The following is a 16,372-nucleotide window of genomic DNA, read 5'->3' as shown; positions in this document are numbered from 1 at the left end:
AGTGACTAATAATCACAGTGCCCCTGCCCTCCCCAGCAACCACAGTGCCCCAACTTTGTCCCACTAGCAGTCATATTGCCCCACTCCAGCAACCACAGTGCCCCCCAGAAGCCACAGTGCTCTCCCAGTAGCCACAGTGCTCCCAGGGCCCCCCAGAAGCCAAAATGCCCCAGGTGCTCCTCAGCAGCCTCTGTGCTAACCCCAGTGCCCCTCAGCAACCACTGTGCTTCTCCATTGGTCACAGTGCTCCCAGTGCCCTCCCCTTTTCCACTGTTTGTGAAAAAAACAAACCTTTACTTACCTTTCCTCGCTCCCCGGGAGTAGCCCATGTCCTCCTCTTTGCTCTAGTGTGTGCGCCCGCTGAACACGCCGACTCTGAAGCCGGCATACATGATGTGTTTGACACCTGTGCAATTTGGTTAGGAAGGGTACCAGCTTTCCCATTGCAAATTAAAGACACACACAGCACTATGTGCAGTTTGCTTGTTTAGTGTGCAGAGGGCGCCAGATTCATGATTTCTGGAGCACGTACTTCATAAATCTGGAGCTCCATGCACTGCCCCGACAGAGGGCACCACTTTTTGTTTTTAGTGTACCATTAACATGGGGTGTGGTTTGTGTGGCATGATGAATAGTGCAGCCGTGACACAAAATGGTCGCGTGCGACAAAAATGTGGCGCAAGCACTTCTTAAATACCTGTGTTAGCAGTTTGCACCTAAAAGAATGTGCAAAAAAATGGTGCACATACCTTTGTATATATGCCCCATAGTTTTGGAGTGGAGTATAGAAAGATACTGTCGTAATCATCATATAAACCTTTCTATTTTTATTTCATTGAGATTTTCAGTCCAATGTATTCTGCATCTCAATGTACCATCTTTTTTGTGCGTTATATTAGTTACATTGCTCCAAGGATTTACAAACAGACCTAATGTACTAAAGTAGCTATAAACTTTTATATTAAGGAAATCTACCACCAGGATGAAAGACTATATGCAAATGAGCCTGAGGGGCTCCTGGCTTCATTAACGCCTATGGAGCCTGGAGCCCCTCAGGCTCATTTGCATACTGCCCCTCATTCTGGCGGTAATTAACTTTTTTGCTCTAAAGTGAGCTTGGGGTATCCATATATTTCTTTTTTTAATTTTTTTTTTTATGTAGTAGTTGGTAGTTGCAGTTATGATTCACCTTTTGACTTTAGAAAATCTAAATCTTCAGTGATATTATCAGATTTTCTGTCTGTTTTTATGCAGATGCTGATTGGTTTCCTTGTGGTGCGCTTCCTTAGCAGATGTTGTTCAGATCGCATCCTCCTGGTATTTGGACTACTTATAAGTAACATATCCTGCATTTGGTGCCTCCTGTTCTTGGCAAAACCTAAAGGTTACCTGATCATATTTTTGCATTAATGCATTATTTTCCATAATATGAATGTTGTTTGCAATTTTGTTTTTAACTAGAAGACTTGAGCTAGACTATGTAGGGCTTTATATTTGAAATGTTTGTCCAGAAAAAGCGATATTATATCTCATTCACTTCATTAGCATTTATAATCCTGAACAGCTCCTACAATTTTAGAGCTACATTATACGTCTGCTTTTTTTTATCGTTGTGTCACCAGCTGGAGCCCTAAATGCTGTATTTTGATACACTTATGTTGGGTACATAAAAAAATAAACTTCATACTTAGTACTAACCTCCAGTGCTTTTTGCAGCTTCTCTTTTGGGGGTTCCTGTGAAGCAGCGCAGGTAGAGATGAGTTCATGCACTCTTCTGGCCCACAGACTATGATGCACTGTCTCTACCTGTGCTGCTGCACAGGAACCGTGAGAGAGAAGAGGAGCTAGTTAGTATTTGGTCAGTACACCGTGGCTACAAGGGGCCCTGAGTGGGAGGCTGCTGGGCGTCTTGCTAGGGAGGGCCGGGCTGCTGGGCGTCTTGCTAGGGAGGGCCGGGCTGCTGGGCGCCGTGCTAGGGAGGGCCGGGCTGCTGGGCGTCTTGCTAGTGAGGGCAGGCAGCTGCTGCTTATATTCTGGTTGGTTTATATAGGGGGACGTGTAGATATTGTGCTAATATCTTTGCTTTTAAGAAAACCCAGAGTCCACTTCTGCAAAACAGTGGTTCCAACTACCTGTTGAAAAGCATTAATCCACCATGTGTTGTAAACTGCAGTTTTTCATTTCATAAAGCATTAAATTTACAATGTGTAACCAAAGGTGTCCCCATCAGTAACATGTATAGGAACTTTTTTAACGCTGATTTGGAGTCCTCCTTTATTGTCCTACCTACCTCATCTATTCTATCACCTATTACAGGAAGTTATGGCTTTCTGCTGGCAGAATTTGTGATTGGCGTTTTTCTACAAGTACTTGGACTTCCCTTTGTATCCGTAGCACAGGTGTCTTTATTCTCCAAATTAACTGCTGAAAAAACTCAAGGTAAGTTAGTCCTGACTTCACTTAATGAAGAACCTAAAGACACAATGAAAACCATAAAGAATTTTTCAGAATTTTCATCAGTATCCTTTTTTTTGTTTATAAAGAACTGCAAAACTCATCACCCAAATTTTTCAATTAAATACAATTTTTACATGATGTGTCATGAGAAAATCATCGGGATATGTTGAAGGGTTCCAAAATTATAGCCAAATGAACTTTCACATGTAAGATTTAAAATAAACTGCCTATTTCAGGAATGTGCAAAATGGCCAAGTAGTTAAGGGGTTAAGTGATTGATTGAATAAATAGATAAATAATGCTGGATGAACCAGTCACCAGTGGTTATCACTATTTACAGAAACCAGGGTGCATTGGGCTGCAGAGAAACCTGTTAAATGGTATCAAGTGATGAGAGATTACATAAACAGGAGGAGATGTGTTTTAAGCTCATGTTAGCCTGATAGTTCAAGGTAGTGCATTCCAACAAATAGGTGCAGCTTGGGAGAAGTCATTGAGACATGAGTGGGAGGTTTAAATTAAGGAAGATAGTAATCTAGATCACGGGAGAAACAAAGAGCAAGGTCTGGGCAAAGAGAACTAGGCAGGTACAGGTGATTAATTTCAATTGAATACAAGAGGTGATGGGCAGCAAGAACCAAGAGAGTGGTCCATGTAGTGGGTAGCTGTTGCATTAAGAATTTAATGTAGAGGCGAGAGTTAAGTGGAAAACTGATTAGTATGTTATGTTAACCTAATGTTTACTCAATATTAATGCAATACAATTAGTAAAATCTCCTCTCACAGTTGTTGAATTTCTTTTCAAAACCCAATATAAACGTAATGCATGATTGCTGCCGAACGGCGCCGGTGGCAGAAGGTGTGGGTGTCGGCTGTATATTATAGCCAACACCCGCAATCAGAGATTTCTCCGAGTGCGGGTGTTAACCCCTGCATGCCGTGGTCGTGCGTGACGTGGCATGTAAGGGCCATGTATGGTGATTTGGAACACCCCCCCAGCGCTAACAAGGGGATCCACTGCTCCAAAGGCAGCCTCGGGGTCTGAAAGTAACCCGGGTTGCGTTCTCCTCTCAGGGAGCCATGTCCTGCCTCCTAGCAGGACCCAGCTGTCACACATTGAGCATACGCAGACTACTCAGTGTGTTACATAACGCAGTCTAATACATCTGTATTAGACTGTAAAAGTTGCAACAAAAAAAAACTTATAAATAAAATGCTTTTACAAAAATGTTCCAAAAAGTGATCAAAAAGTAATGTGCGCCAATGATGTTCTGGTCACCTTCGAATACTTGCGGGAAAGGTACGATATCCCCCACAGACAATTCTACAGGTATCTCCAGATCCGCCATGCCCTAGCTGCACAGTTCCCAGGCCCTGATCTACATGTCACCTAATACCCTCTAATTGGGGTGATACGATCCCAGGGCCCTGCAGGCCTTATTTCTTTAATATATTCGCACCTGATCAATGCTAAAGCATCCTCCACTCCCCTGCAAGCTCTAGAGAAGTGGAAATCCTTAATGCCCACTTTAGATGAATAACAGATGGAAGAGCTGTGTCAGTCACACCTCTTTGTATCACCTGCTATAAATAATAGAATGATACAATTGCATATTATCCACCAGAGTTGCCTGACTCCTCTAAGATTATTTAAAATGAAGCGGATTCCCACCCCTGAGGGTGCGTTCACACGTTGCAGTTAAAACTGCATCGCAATCAGCTTTGAGGTGGTTTTAGGTGCAGTTTTGTCAATTGAACAGGTGAAAGACATGAACTGAACGAGTGAATTTGATTTTGAAGGAGAAACCTGCTCCACAAATGTCATTCACTCATTCAGTTCATGTCTTTCATCTGTTCAATTGACAAAACTGCAGCTAAAACCACCTCAAAGCTGATTGCGATGCAGTTTTAACTGCAATGTGTGAATGCACCCTGAATGCCATAGGTGTAGGCAGTCACCAGCTGACTTTCACCACATGATATGGGATTGTCCGATTCTACAAGGCTACTGGAAGGAGGTCCTAACTTTGCTTTCGGCGGTGATGGAAAAGACCATACCCCACACTCTAGATTCATGCTTATTTGGCATACTGGATGAAGAAGTCTGGACGCATCATGAAACGGTGTTCTTGAGGGAAACTTTATTTTTAGCCAGGAAAGCCACTGTATTGCGGTGGATGGATCCCTGACCCCCCACGTGTAACATGTGGAAAGGTGTGGTGAACACAATAGTGCCCTATGAAAAGGTGATATATAAGCATAGGAAATGTCCTGCAAAATTTCATAGTGTAGGATAGATGGTGTAACTCCTCCATCACTACCCAGGGGCCTGGGGACATGACAACCGATGCTGGGAACAGGGCTTGACAGGGAAGCGTTATATAATTTACAATAAAGGCTGAAGGATCATTCAGCACAGATCCCCCAAGATGTGTCCACTCAAATAATTCAACGAGAAACTAGGTCTTCTCATTTGTCTTCCACTTTTAACTGACTGGTATATGAATATAAATGTTACTAGCAGCAAGTTTCACTGTGTTGTTTTCTCTGTAACAGATACAAACCACAATCAATAGCATTGTTACATGTAATTGTATGTTGTATGGCAATTATATTTGTACACACCTCCTCGCTGTAACAAATGTATGACACTTTTCTTGTAACCGATGATTGTGTATTTTAATAAAATCGAGTTTAAAAAAAAAAGTAATGTGCGCCAAAATGGTACCACTGAAAAGGACAGCTCAACACATAAAAAATAAGCCCTAAACCATCATCAACCAAAAAATATTGGTTTTATGTCTCCAAAAAGATGGTGATAGGAAAATAAATTAGATTTTCTTTAGATTAGTTTTTCTTCAGTAAAATTGTAAAAATATTTAAAAACTATATAAATAAGGTAGCGCCGTAACCGCAGTGATCCATAGAATAAAGATAATGTTATTTTTATGGAACGGTGAACGGCCCCAGAAAGTATACAAAGAGAAAGGAACCCAAAATTTTCTTTTCCTCCATACATTCAAGAGTTAATAAAATCTTGTTTAATAATCTACTAAAATTAAGTACCTTATATACTCGAGTATAAGCCTAGTTTTTCAGCACAAAATTTGTGCTCAAAAACCCTAACTCGGCTTATACCCGAGTCAACTAAAAACATAAAGACAAAACTTACGTTTCTGACGTCACCCATAGGTCCTCTTCTGTCTGAGACAGAAGAGGACCTATGGGGGACGTCGGAAAGATGAGTACAGTGTTATTTTTTTTTCCTACTACAGGGGCTGGGCAGGCTGTATGCTACAGGGGCTGACAGACTATATACTGGGAGGCTGTAACCAATGCATTTCCCACCCTCGCTTATACTCGAGTCAATAGGTTTTCCCAGTTTTTTGTGTTGAAATTAGGGGTCTCGGCTTATACTCGGGTCGGCTGATACTCGAGTATATACGGTATTTGTAAAGTGCATCTAATGTCGCAGAAAATAAGCCCTTATATGTGCAAATTGCCAAAAAAAATAAAGATTGTATAGCCAATAAAAAGGGACAATGAATAATCTGCTCTGAATGGCACAGCTTCCCTTCGATGCCCTGGTGTGTGCCCATACAGCAGGTTACCACCACATATGGGGTATTGTTATACGCGGGAGAGATTGGGTATCAAACTTTGTGGAGCATTTTGGCATTTTATCCACTGAGAATTTGTACATTTTATGGAAAAACACATTAATTTAGCAAAAAAAAAACTAAATTTCAAAGTCGCACACAATTTTGTTTTAACCCCTGTAAAACAATTAAAGGGTTAACAAACTTCATAAAAGTTGTTTTACATACGTTGAGGGGTGTAGATGGTACAATGGTGTAATTTATAGGGTTTTATTATTATTTAGGCCTCTCAAAGTGACTTGAAACCTGAGCAGGTCCTTCTGAAGTATGATTTTGGGTTTTTTATGAAATTGTGAAAAATCGCAACTAAAGTTCAAAGCCCCATGCGTAAAATGCATAATAAACCATGTCCACATAAAGTAGGCATTCAGTTAATGTTGCCTATGAAGCATTTTTTGCAGTTATGACTATGTGTGAAAAAAGTAGAACATTTTGAATTTTGAAAATCGAGAATTTTTTTCCAAATTTTCACCAAATATCTTATTTTTCATAAATAAACGCAAAACATGGCACCAAAATTTTTCAACTAACATGAAGTACAAAGTGTCACGAGAAAACAGTTTCAAAATCACTTTGATATGTTGAAGCGTTCCAAAGTTATAACCACTAATAGTGACACAGGGCAGATTTGAAAGAAAAACAGGCCATGCAGGAAGGTGAAAAGTGGCTTTGATGGTTGAGGGGTTAAGAATTAATAAGTCCTGTTTGTAGCTCATGATTTTATAGTCACAAGTATGAATAATGTTTGATCAAGTGGGGTAGGAAAATATTACCACTTTATGATGGAGAAGCTATAAAACACTAAGTAATGCATTGTGCTCATGATATGAATGTGGGGTATTACTAAAAGAGCTGGGAGGGGTTGGGAGATGACTCATAAAGTTACTATGTGCAGATTAGTGATGAGGGACGGTGTTCAGGTTTTAGTAACTTAGTCTTCTTATGTAATCCAGAAGGGACACTTGATCTATGTTATAGATTATGTCTCCAGCATTCTATTTCCATCATTTTGTACATATTCCTAAAATAAATATTTGCTGATATAACAGGAGATTGTTATTGCAGATAGCAGCAGATTGTATAACGCTAGATTAGAAGTTGTATGGATAGATCATACCACTGGTTCACACCTTCCACTCTTGCTTCCTGTTCAACCACATACCTTACATATCCTGTTAAGAATCGCTGTGACATGAGGTGCCTACTTATGGTATCCACTAAGTATCATTCTCAAATCCAATGTAGTGTTATGTAATCAGAGAACACCTGTCATTTTCTAGTGCAGGTAAATCACGTCGTTCTCTGTCTTCTATAGCAAAATACTTCGCAATTGCAACAGACATATTTGTAAATTGTCAGGTAAAATAAATAAAAAGCCATGTCTGAGAATTTCTATGTTATTTTAGGATATAAGAATGTGCATTCATTCACAATAGCTATGACATATATAGACTCACTCTGGAGAGCGGCAAGGGGGCCCTTGCAGTGTGTTTTTTTTTTTTTTTTTTTTTATCAGGGAGGGGTTATCGAAACAAAAGGTAAAGAAATTGGATTGTCCAGGGAAATAAACGTAGACAAAAAAGAGTTAAATCTGTTGTTAGATAGATAGAATTAGAGGCATCTGAGAGGCCACCAGCTGTCATGCCAATAGATCCCTGACCCTGATGACATCATTGAGGGAAAGCATAATCGGAGCTAAGATAGCGTTGCCTGAGCGCCGCCACTGTTTATGTTCTGTGTTTGACTACAGCATCTAACAGATTAAGTCTACACATTACTCAATAGTATAGATGGTTTATGTCCAAAATAAATTCACTTAGACTGTTGCAGGCAATGTTAAGCTGTTATTCCTGGATAGCTTTCTGCAATGTTGTTTGCACTTATGAACTGTGTGATGCAGATTTGCTTTACAGGTTGATCTACTATTAGGCTGGATTCACACGACCGGTGCCCGCCGTACCGTAGCACGGGGGGAACACGGCAGCGCGCGGGGAGAGCGTTGCTCACCCCCGCCCCTCTCCATAGGGATACATGGCGCACGGCGCTGTATGCCCTGATAAAATAGGACATGTCCTATTTTTTCACGGGGTACGGGGCGGTACGGTGCGGCACCGCACCGCTCCCGTGGGGCGCCGCGCGCCCATTGCCGTCTATGGGGGACGTATATCGGCCGTATATACGCCCCCCTTGCGGTCGTGTGAATGCAGCCTTACTTTGACCAGAAAATCTCTATGATGATGCAAATCATAATGACTGTGGAAGATCTAACTATTTAGGAAGAAACTTTTGGGTCTCCTACTGTAAATAAATAACAGTAAAATATAAATAGTAAATAACCTTTTTGTAATTGTTTTGTGTATTATTATTTCACTGTTTATGAGGAATATCAAGATTTACCGTAATTTACATCAGACTACGATAACTTGTACATTTGATCATTGCAGCCTGAGGCTAAAGTTCAGTAAAGGTCTGTCTGTCTGTCTGTCTGTAACCAATGGTCGTCCATAAGTCGGGGAATGTCTGCACATATACTGCATAGAACACATCATTATACTTTGCAATGTTTACAATACAGGTCAAGGTTGTATCTGTAGATTATGAATTTAATGGGAATTTCCATTAACATTTTATTTTTGTGTATCATTTTTTAGGGTTCAATCATGGGGTACGACGATCTGTTGGTGGTCTGGCTACAATCCTTGGACCATTGTGGGCCGCTGGTTTAACACAAAATCTGTATATTATGCTGGGCACTATGATGGGTCTGCTGCTACTGATCAGTGTAAGAAATACATGCATCTCTTGTTCTTTTCAACCTTTTTAAAAAGTTATTTTAGAATTTGTACATTTTATTTAGGGTCAGGAAGTAAGAGTTCTCCTTATGGAGATTTTTTCCAATTAAGGCTACCTCATAGGCATTTGGACTCTTCTAGCCATTGATGCTCCACTAGGGGATTTTGCAAAATATGCAAAAATCACATATGTGTTCCACATGCTTATAAGGTGGCCTTGATTGGTAAACTTTCCATAAGGAGAACTCTTTCTTCTTGACCCTAGTCAACAGCCTCTCACTCAGCCAAAACTACACTGTATTGAAGAGTCCCAACCAGGTCAAAACAGTGCTGTCTACAGTTGGGGATCTGTTCCTTCTAGAATAGATATACTGGTTTGGCTTAATCCCCCATTATATTATTAGGCTTTTTGTTAGTCATGCATGGTGTTAACAGGGCTGCCTTTCAAGGTAGAAAAAGGAGGCATTGTTTTCCATTTAACACCATGTAAAACATATTTTCATTTTATAATTGAGTTTTACAGATGATTATAATTCACATAACTTTTGAAAAACTTTTCAAAATATTTATCTGGTAATGTTAATTTAAAGGGGTTGTCCGAGGATAAAAAATGATATATAGCTGGTAGATGGAGGAGGGTTTGGCTTAAAATAACAACAAATTACTTACACTCGTCTCCTCCGGACCATCCATTTTCCTGCAGCGCCCGCTGTCACTTGTGGCCTCTGGTGGTGCCGTCACCACCATTAGAATTCAGGCAGTAGCAGCCGGACGGCCGTGATGGGATAGTACCGCCAGCCTTTATATACAAATAGTGGCCCAAACAGCAAAAGTGAAGGGCGGTACAGTGAAGTAACGGATTAAGATCCAAGGCGGGTGCAGGCTCAAGGGGATCCGACTCAAAGCTCCACCCGACGAGCAGCACTTGGTTAATGTGTTGGTTAATAATTTATTCGAGAGTGGAAATTGCAACGTTTCAGCTAACTCAATGTAGCCATTCTCAAATAGTGGCCCCACGGGAGTGCAGGAGTGCTGATTGGTTGAGTATGAGTAGTTTAATGTTTCACTCAGCTATATGTCATTTTTTTTTCTATCTCCAGACAACCCCTAAAAGTCCCCCTACTCTGGCATCTTAAAATGCAGGGAGCCTACAAAGTAACCAATTTTAACCCCTTAGCGCTCCGCGCCGTAGCTGTACTGCGCTGAGTCCCGCGATTAGCGTTCAGCGCAGTAAAGCTACGGCGCAGAGACGATGCCGATTCAGCGCTGTATAGCAGCCGAACCGGCATCGTTAGCCGCGGGATTTCAGTGGTAATCTACCGCTGACATCCCCGGCTAACACCCGCGGTCGGAGTGGGCTCCGATCGCGGGTGTTTAACCCGTTAAATGCCGCGGTCAACGCGACCGCGGCATTTAACATGCCTTCTGGGGGTCTTTACCCCACGATCGCCCTCCCCCCCCCCCCCACCGTTTTCAGGGGGGCGATCGCTGCTTTGGCTCCTCTGGGGTCCGATCGGGACCCCAGAGAAGCCTGGAGGGTTTACCTTTAAGATGGCGTCTGTGACGTCATCTTAAAGGCAAAGTGTCAGCCTATGCATCTGCATAGGCTGGCACTGATAATACCCTGCAATACATTAGTATTGCAGTGTATTATCAAGAACAAGCAATCAGATGATTGCTTGTTCATATCCCATGGTGGATCATGTAAAAAATGTACAAAATAATGTTTTTCAATAAAAAATTACTTTATAAATCACTAAAAATGCCCATAAGCCCCAAAACATATAAAGAGACATATAACGCTCAAAAAAGTCTAAATCATAACACAAACCCCACATATATAGTATCACCGCGTCCGTAACAATCCATAGAATAAAACTAAATAACTATTGAACCCATATGATGAACGCCGTAAAAAAAAAACGTCAAAAACCCGCCAAAAATTATGATTTTTCCCACTAAAAATGCAATAAAAAGTGATCAACAAAACATATGTACTCCAGAATTATATTGTTGCAAAGAACAACATGTCCCGCAAAAAACAAGCCATCGACCAGCTCTGTAGCCAAAAACGTAACATTGTTATGCCACTTGGAAGACAGCGATGCAAAAATGATAGATTTTTCCCCACATTAGGGTTTTATTTGGCAAATTTAGTAAAACATAAGAAAAAATATTCATGTCTGGTATCCCACGTAATCGTATCGACCCATAGAATAAAGATAACAGGATTATTAGGATATACGGGGAACACGAAAAAAAAAAAAAGTAAAAAATCCAGTACAGAATTGATGCTTTTCTACTCATGACCTCAAAAAAAAGTTCCAAAATTTTCAACAATAGGTGATACCAACCCCAAAATGGTAACACTGGAAAAAGCATCTCGTCCCGCAAAAAAAATGCCGTCACATGGCCCAAATAACGGAAAAGCGAAAATTTTATAGCCTTCAAAAGGGGGCAACCAGAAAACTAAAATCCTGGCAGCTGCAGGGTGCTCCTTCCCTTCTGCGCCTCGCTGTGCCCCCATAACACAAGTAACGGCCACGTGTGGGGGGTCGCTGCACTCAGGAGAAATTGTAGAACACATTTTATGGTGAGTTTTCTCTTTTTATCTTTTGGAAATGTGTAAATTTTAGGGCTAAATGAACGTATAACCGACAAAATTTGATAAATTTTAAATTTCTAAATTTCACCGCCATTTTGATTCAATTACTATGAAGATCTCAAGGGGTTAACAATCTTTGTAAATGCTGTTTCTGATAGTTTGAGGGGTGCAGATTTGAAAATGGGTTGGTTATATAGGGGGTTTTGTTGCTAAATATGTAAAATTTGATTTCAAACAGTATTTATCCCCAAAATAGTCAATTCCGAAAATACGGAAAATCGCTATTCGATTTGTAGGCCGCATGACGTCAAAATAAATTATCCAAACATTTCAAAAATTATGAAAATGTAAAGTAGACAAATGGGAAATGTTATTCTGCAAGTTATTTAGGTGGTAAATCTATCTGCCTGAAAACGCGGTGATTTAGAATTTCGAAAATGGCAAATTTTTCTAAAAATTCATCATTTTTTTCTTTTTTTTGTAAATAAACGCAAAACTTATCAGCCAAAATTTACCACTAAAATGAAGTACAACATGTAGGGAAAAAACAATCTCAGAATCGCTTTGATAAGTAACAGTCTTCAAAAGTTATTACCACAGGAAGAGACACTGGTCAAATTTTAAAAAAAAGTTGCGAGCCTTAACCTGCAAACAGGCTGCGTCCTTAAGGGGTTAATAACAACACTTATTTTAGAAAAAGTAAATGAATGCAGGATTTAATTTGACCAAAAACCGAAGGCAGAGCATAAATAACATTTGAGGAATTTGTCAGATAAACAATGCCATTGTAATGTTTTTGTGTTGTTCTTTATTAGGTAATGGTCATTCTATCATACAAGTACCTGGTAGACCCTGCTGCATCAGAGGAACAATAGTTATGAAGAATAGCCTGTTCATATGACTGGAAGGCATGGCCTCAGAGGTTGCAACTGACTTGAGTGTGTTTTTTTTTTTTTTTTTTTTTCTCCTGTGAAAAAAAAAAGTTACAGAGAACATGGTCATATTGTTGGTGATGGCCGCCAGGTAACTTGCAACATTCTCACAAAAAGCCTTTGAGGTTGTGTAAATCCTGCAATTTTATCTCGACTTAGGAGCATGGAAACATATTCTTACCCATCCATCAAGGAACCTATATAAACAGCTGTCTGAAAGTAGTGAAAGCCTTTATACAAGTTCCCACTAAATCCTGAACTTCGTCTTCTTCGTTAATTAGCGGTGATTGTTCTCACCAATTCCATAAAGAATCTAAAATCCTTAGATCAATGTAAATATGTACATAAATTATATATGTACATAAATATGTCTTAAATTATATAAATTATGTGTGAAATGTCTTTTATTGCTCATACTGCCAGTTTTCTTTCATTTATTAGTAAAAATCCAGACACAGGTTAAGGTCTCTAGGGAGGTAAATTAATTTTACAACACAGACCTGTTATACAACAATGTATATGCATCATTTTAACCCCTTATCACCAACGCTTGTTTTCAGCTTAGTGACCCCAGTGGTGATGTCGTTGTTTAGGGAAAGAAAATTATCGGTACGAGATTACCAATTTTTATTATAGTTCTAAATCAACTGTGAGAGAAAGAATCTGAAACCTGAAATTCACATTGTATGATTTCAAAAAATAAATGATTTGCATTTTATTGAGTGAAATGGAGTATTGGACAAACTACCAACCAGTAAGAATTCTGTCTCTCTCAGGGTAGAGTCACACGTTGCGTCTAACAAATGTGTTTCAAAACGCCTTGCTCCAGCTGTAGGGAGATTTACCTGTTAAAAAGCTGTTAATATTTGCGTTTAAAAAATGCAACCGTTAACGCGATGTTAATGCGTGCGCCCTCTTTGTGTTTTTTTTATTTTTTTTTTTATTTTTTAATTGTCTCCTCCTACTCTACTCTCATTACCTGTATTAATTGCACCAGTTTTAGTGTAAAAATATAATCCAAGCACTCCAAATATGCAATTAGGAACTTTATTTAGACATATGCCCAGTTTCTTATGACACTGCAGCCTTTATCAATCGCTGAAATACAGAGATTATTTTACTGAGTGGATGACCCAGAAGACAAATAAGTAAGATAAGTAAGATATCAGAACTATAAGACAAGTTCAATTGATAATCACAATAAATAGTCGCAATAAACAGTGAGTCGCGTTGAGAGATGTCTAGAACTATTTATAGATACTGCGGTTTGTATAGAGAGATCTAGTCAGATTTCTAGCATTAAGCATAACAGATAAATTATGGTATATGCAGGCAAAACACTCTAGTCTTAGTTACACATGGAAGACACGGCTATACAAGTTAGTCCTCGGGTGGGCAGGAGTATGCAGTGCTGAAAGAGAAGAGTAAAATCTTACCAAGAGGCCGATTGGTGAAAGGATTGGACAGCAATTATGTGTGGGCACCTAGGATTGGTACAGCCGTACTATGGGATGTGGCGTATAAATGGCGCGTAGAGCACTGTGGTATATATTCGTTGTTATGGCTGCGATGATGTGTGGTGCGCAAGACCGGAAGTTGCACAATACACACACTTCAGGTTTTCGTCCAACTGGGTTACCAAGGACACTATGCGAAACGGAGCATGCACAGAGTATTTGGAATATATGTAAGTGGAGGGGAGGAGTGGTATCTAGTTTGAGATGAGAATGGGGGAGAGTATGTAAAGTAGAATCCAGATAAGACTGGGGAGTAGCTGAAGGGAAAGGGATTAGAACAGTGGTGGCGAACCTATGGCACGGGTGCCAGACGTGGCACTCTGACCTGGAACAATGGTCTGAGTGCCCACAGAAATGGCTCTGAGTTCACCAAATCCACCTGCAGTCCCAAGAAACTTAAGAGATGCTGCTCTCAGCGATGTTTTAAAGCGACATTTCATTGGCTTTTTGGAACTGTGGGAAAAGTGAGAAGGTGTTGACAGAAGTGCAATATCTTTGGAGGTTCTCCTGCTGGACCCACTATTCTTCTCTACAGTGAGACCCTGGAGAGAAGCTACAACGAGAGTCTGAATTTGCCCTCCTTCTTTCAACTGTATTGGTGGCGGCCGATACGAGTTAATGATGTGGAAGAACAAGTAGCAATAAGTTACTGCTTAAAATGTTGTGTTGGCACTTAATGGTAAATAAGTGGATTTTGGTTGTAGTTTGGGCACTTGAAGGTCTCTAGAAGGAGAATGAGTAGGGGAATGGAGGGGGAACCTGCAATATCTTACTGAGAGTTGAAGACCGTTTGAAAGTTAACAGATCTGAAGAATAAGGATAGTAGTAATTATTTACATGGAAATTTCAAGAATAACAAATAACAGCAACAACTATATTTATGCAGTACATAATCATGATTATAGGAAGCTTGAAATGTCATAATCACGGTTTAGTCCATGAGGTTCCATATTCTGGAGAGTATGGATCCAAAAGGATTCCCTCTTCTTGAGTAATTTAATCGAATTGCCACCTCTTAACCGGTAACAGCAGATTATTGATTCTGATAGTGGACTTGTGTTGTCCTATCCTGGAGCTGGCAGATTGTGTGGTCTCTCCTACATAGATTAGTCCACACAGCATTTTATAGATAAACCATGAATGTGGTTTGGCAGGTCTAATAATCCTTTATAGGAAAAGATTTCCTGGTGTGGGGTTGATAGAATTTGTCTCCTCTAATGACATTTGTGCATTGTGGGCACTGTAGGCATGGCAATATACCTTTGTGTGGGGTTTTGAGAAAACGTTGGGGGGGGGGGGGGGGAGGGGAGGGGGTCCTATATCTTTCCTGGTGGCACCTGGTGCAAGCCAGGGGGTGGGGGGGGGGGGGGGGGTTCTGGAAAGCTGGTATGGTAGGGTAAGCTTTTGTAAGGATATTCCAATGTCCCTGTATTATATTCATGATTTTGTTGCCTGTAGGGTGGAATGAATGTACAAAGGGTATACGTCCTTTCTATTTTGGAAAAGGGGTCATGGTAGTGGGTTGCAGATTTTTGTTAATCAGGTGTCTGGGATACCCACGGTCATAGAACCTTTCTGCCATTTCGTTGACTCTAGTTGTCTGGAGATTGAGGCCCTCTGTGTCTCGAAGAAATATCTTCAGTTTGCTGGCTCTACGTTGTGGCGGTGGTCCGTTGTTGAGACGATCCTGTAGGCGGGTAAATTCTTCTGGTGAGCGTGTTGATTGAAGTTGTTCCATTATTGTAATTTCTGTCTGTAAAGAGGTCAGTGTTGACTGAAGGTAAGACATGGTGAGTGTCATTAAGTCAAAAGTGCGTTTGTTCAATATTTGTTGAAACTGAACACAATAGTCCTTCTTATCTTTAAATATTGTAGGGCGGATGGGGACCCTTAGGCCTTGTGGAATTCTTTTCACATTGGTCGTTATTCGGCCAATGTAGCACAGTGTAATTCGTAATAAACAATATAACAGAACTCTTCATTCTTTGTAATTGGGAAAACTTGCAAAATTGTATGAAATACTTATTTTCCCCCTCTATGACAAAGAAAACTTGGAAGTTGGGTGTTATTATATCTGATGTGTATTTTTTTGCTCCAAAAAGTGACATGTCTAGAATTGCGCAGATTTCATGCCACAACTGTGTGCCCAAAATTTTGTTAACAAAGATTTATGCAATTATGGATAATAAACTTTTTTTGCTCAAAAAAATGCAGTTGTGATAAATTAAATATTATCTTCATATTAAATCCACTGTACTCCAATGGAAAAAAAATCAAAATAGTTCTTTAAAGGAAAACTAACATTTGATTTGATGCATTATGAAGCAAACATACCTTGAGAATGCTGTAGCTAATCCCTGAGTGTGAGTGGTTTTGCTAATAAAACAATTAGAACATTATGATAATGAAG

At 40.1% G+C, this 16,372-nt stretch overlaps 1 protein-coding gene across 4 annotated transcripts in view; it reads left to right on the top strand.

Moving 5' to 3' along the window:
• LOC140122018 (major facilitator superfamily domain-containing protein 8-like) overlaps nt 1-16,372 on the top strand; it is a 69,034-nt gene that overhangs the window by 19,046 nt on the left and 33,616 nt on the right. For 3 of the 4 annotated variants that reach the window (XM_072142364.1, XM_072142362.1, XM_072142361.1), the window contains 4 exons: nt 1,255-1,384; nt 2,317-2,439; nt 8,768-8,898; nt 12,329-15,241. In XM_072142364.1, the coding sequence (XP_071998465.1) occupies nt 1,255-1,384; nt 2,317-2,439; nt 8,768-8,898; nt 12,329-12,388 (444 nt within the window). In that variant the 3' untranslated portion in view covers nt 12,389-15,241. Of the gene's footprint in view, nt 1-1,254; nt 1,385-2,316; nt 2,440-8,767; nt 8,899-12,328; nt 15,242-16,372 lie in introns of those variants that run through there. The other variant, XR_011854240.1, reaches the window with a different exon arrangement.

This window comes from Engystomops pustulosus, chromosome 3 (genome assembly GCF_040894005.1).
Source record: "Engystomops pustulosus chromosome 3, aEngPut4.maternal, whole genome shotgun sequence".
Taxonomy (NCBI): domain Eukaryota; kingdom Metazoa; phylum Chordata; class Amphibia; order Anura; family Leptodactylidae; genus Engystomops; species Engystomops pustulosus.
Note: the sequence above shows the minus strand (reverse complement) of the source record. Positions and strands in the feature narration are given on the sequence as shown.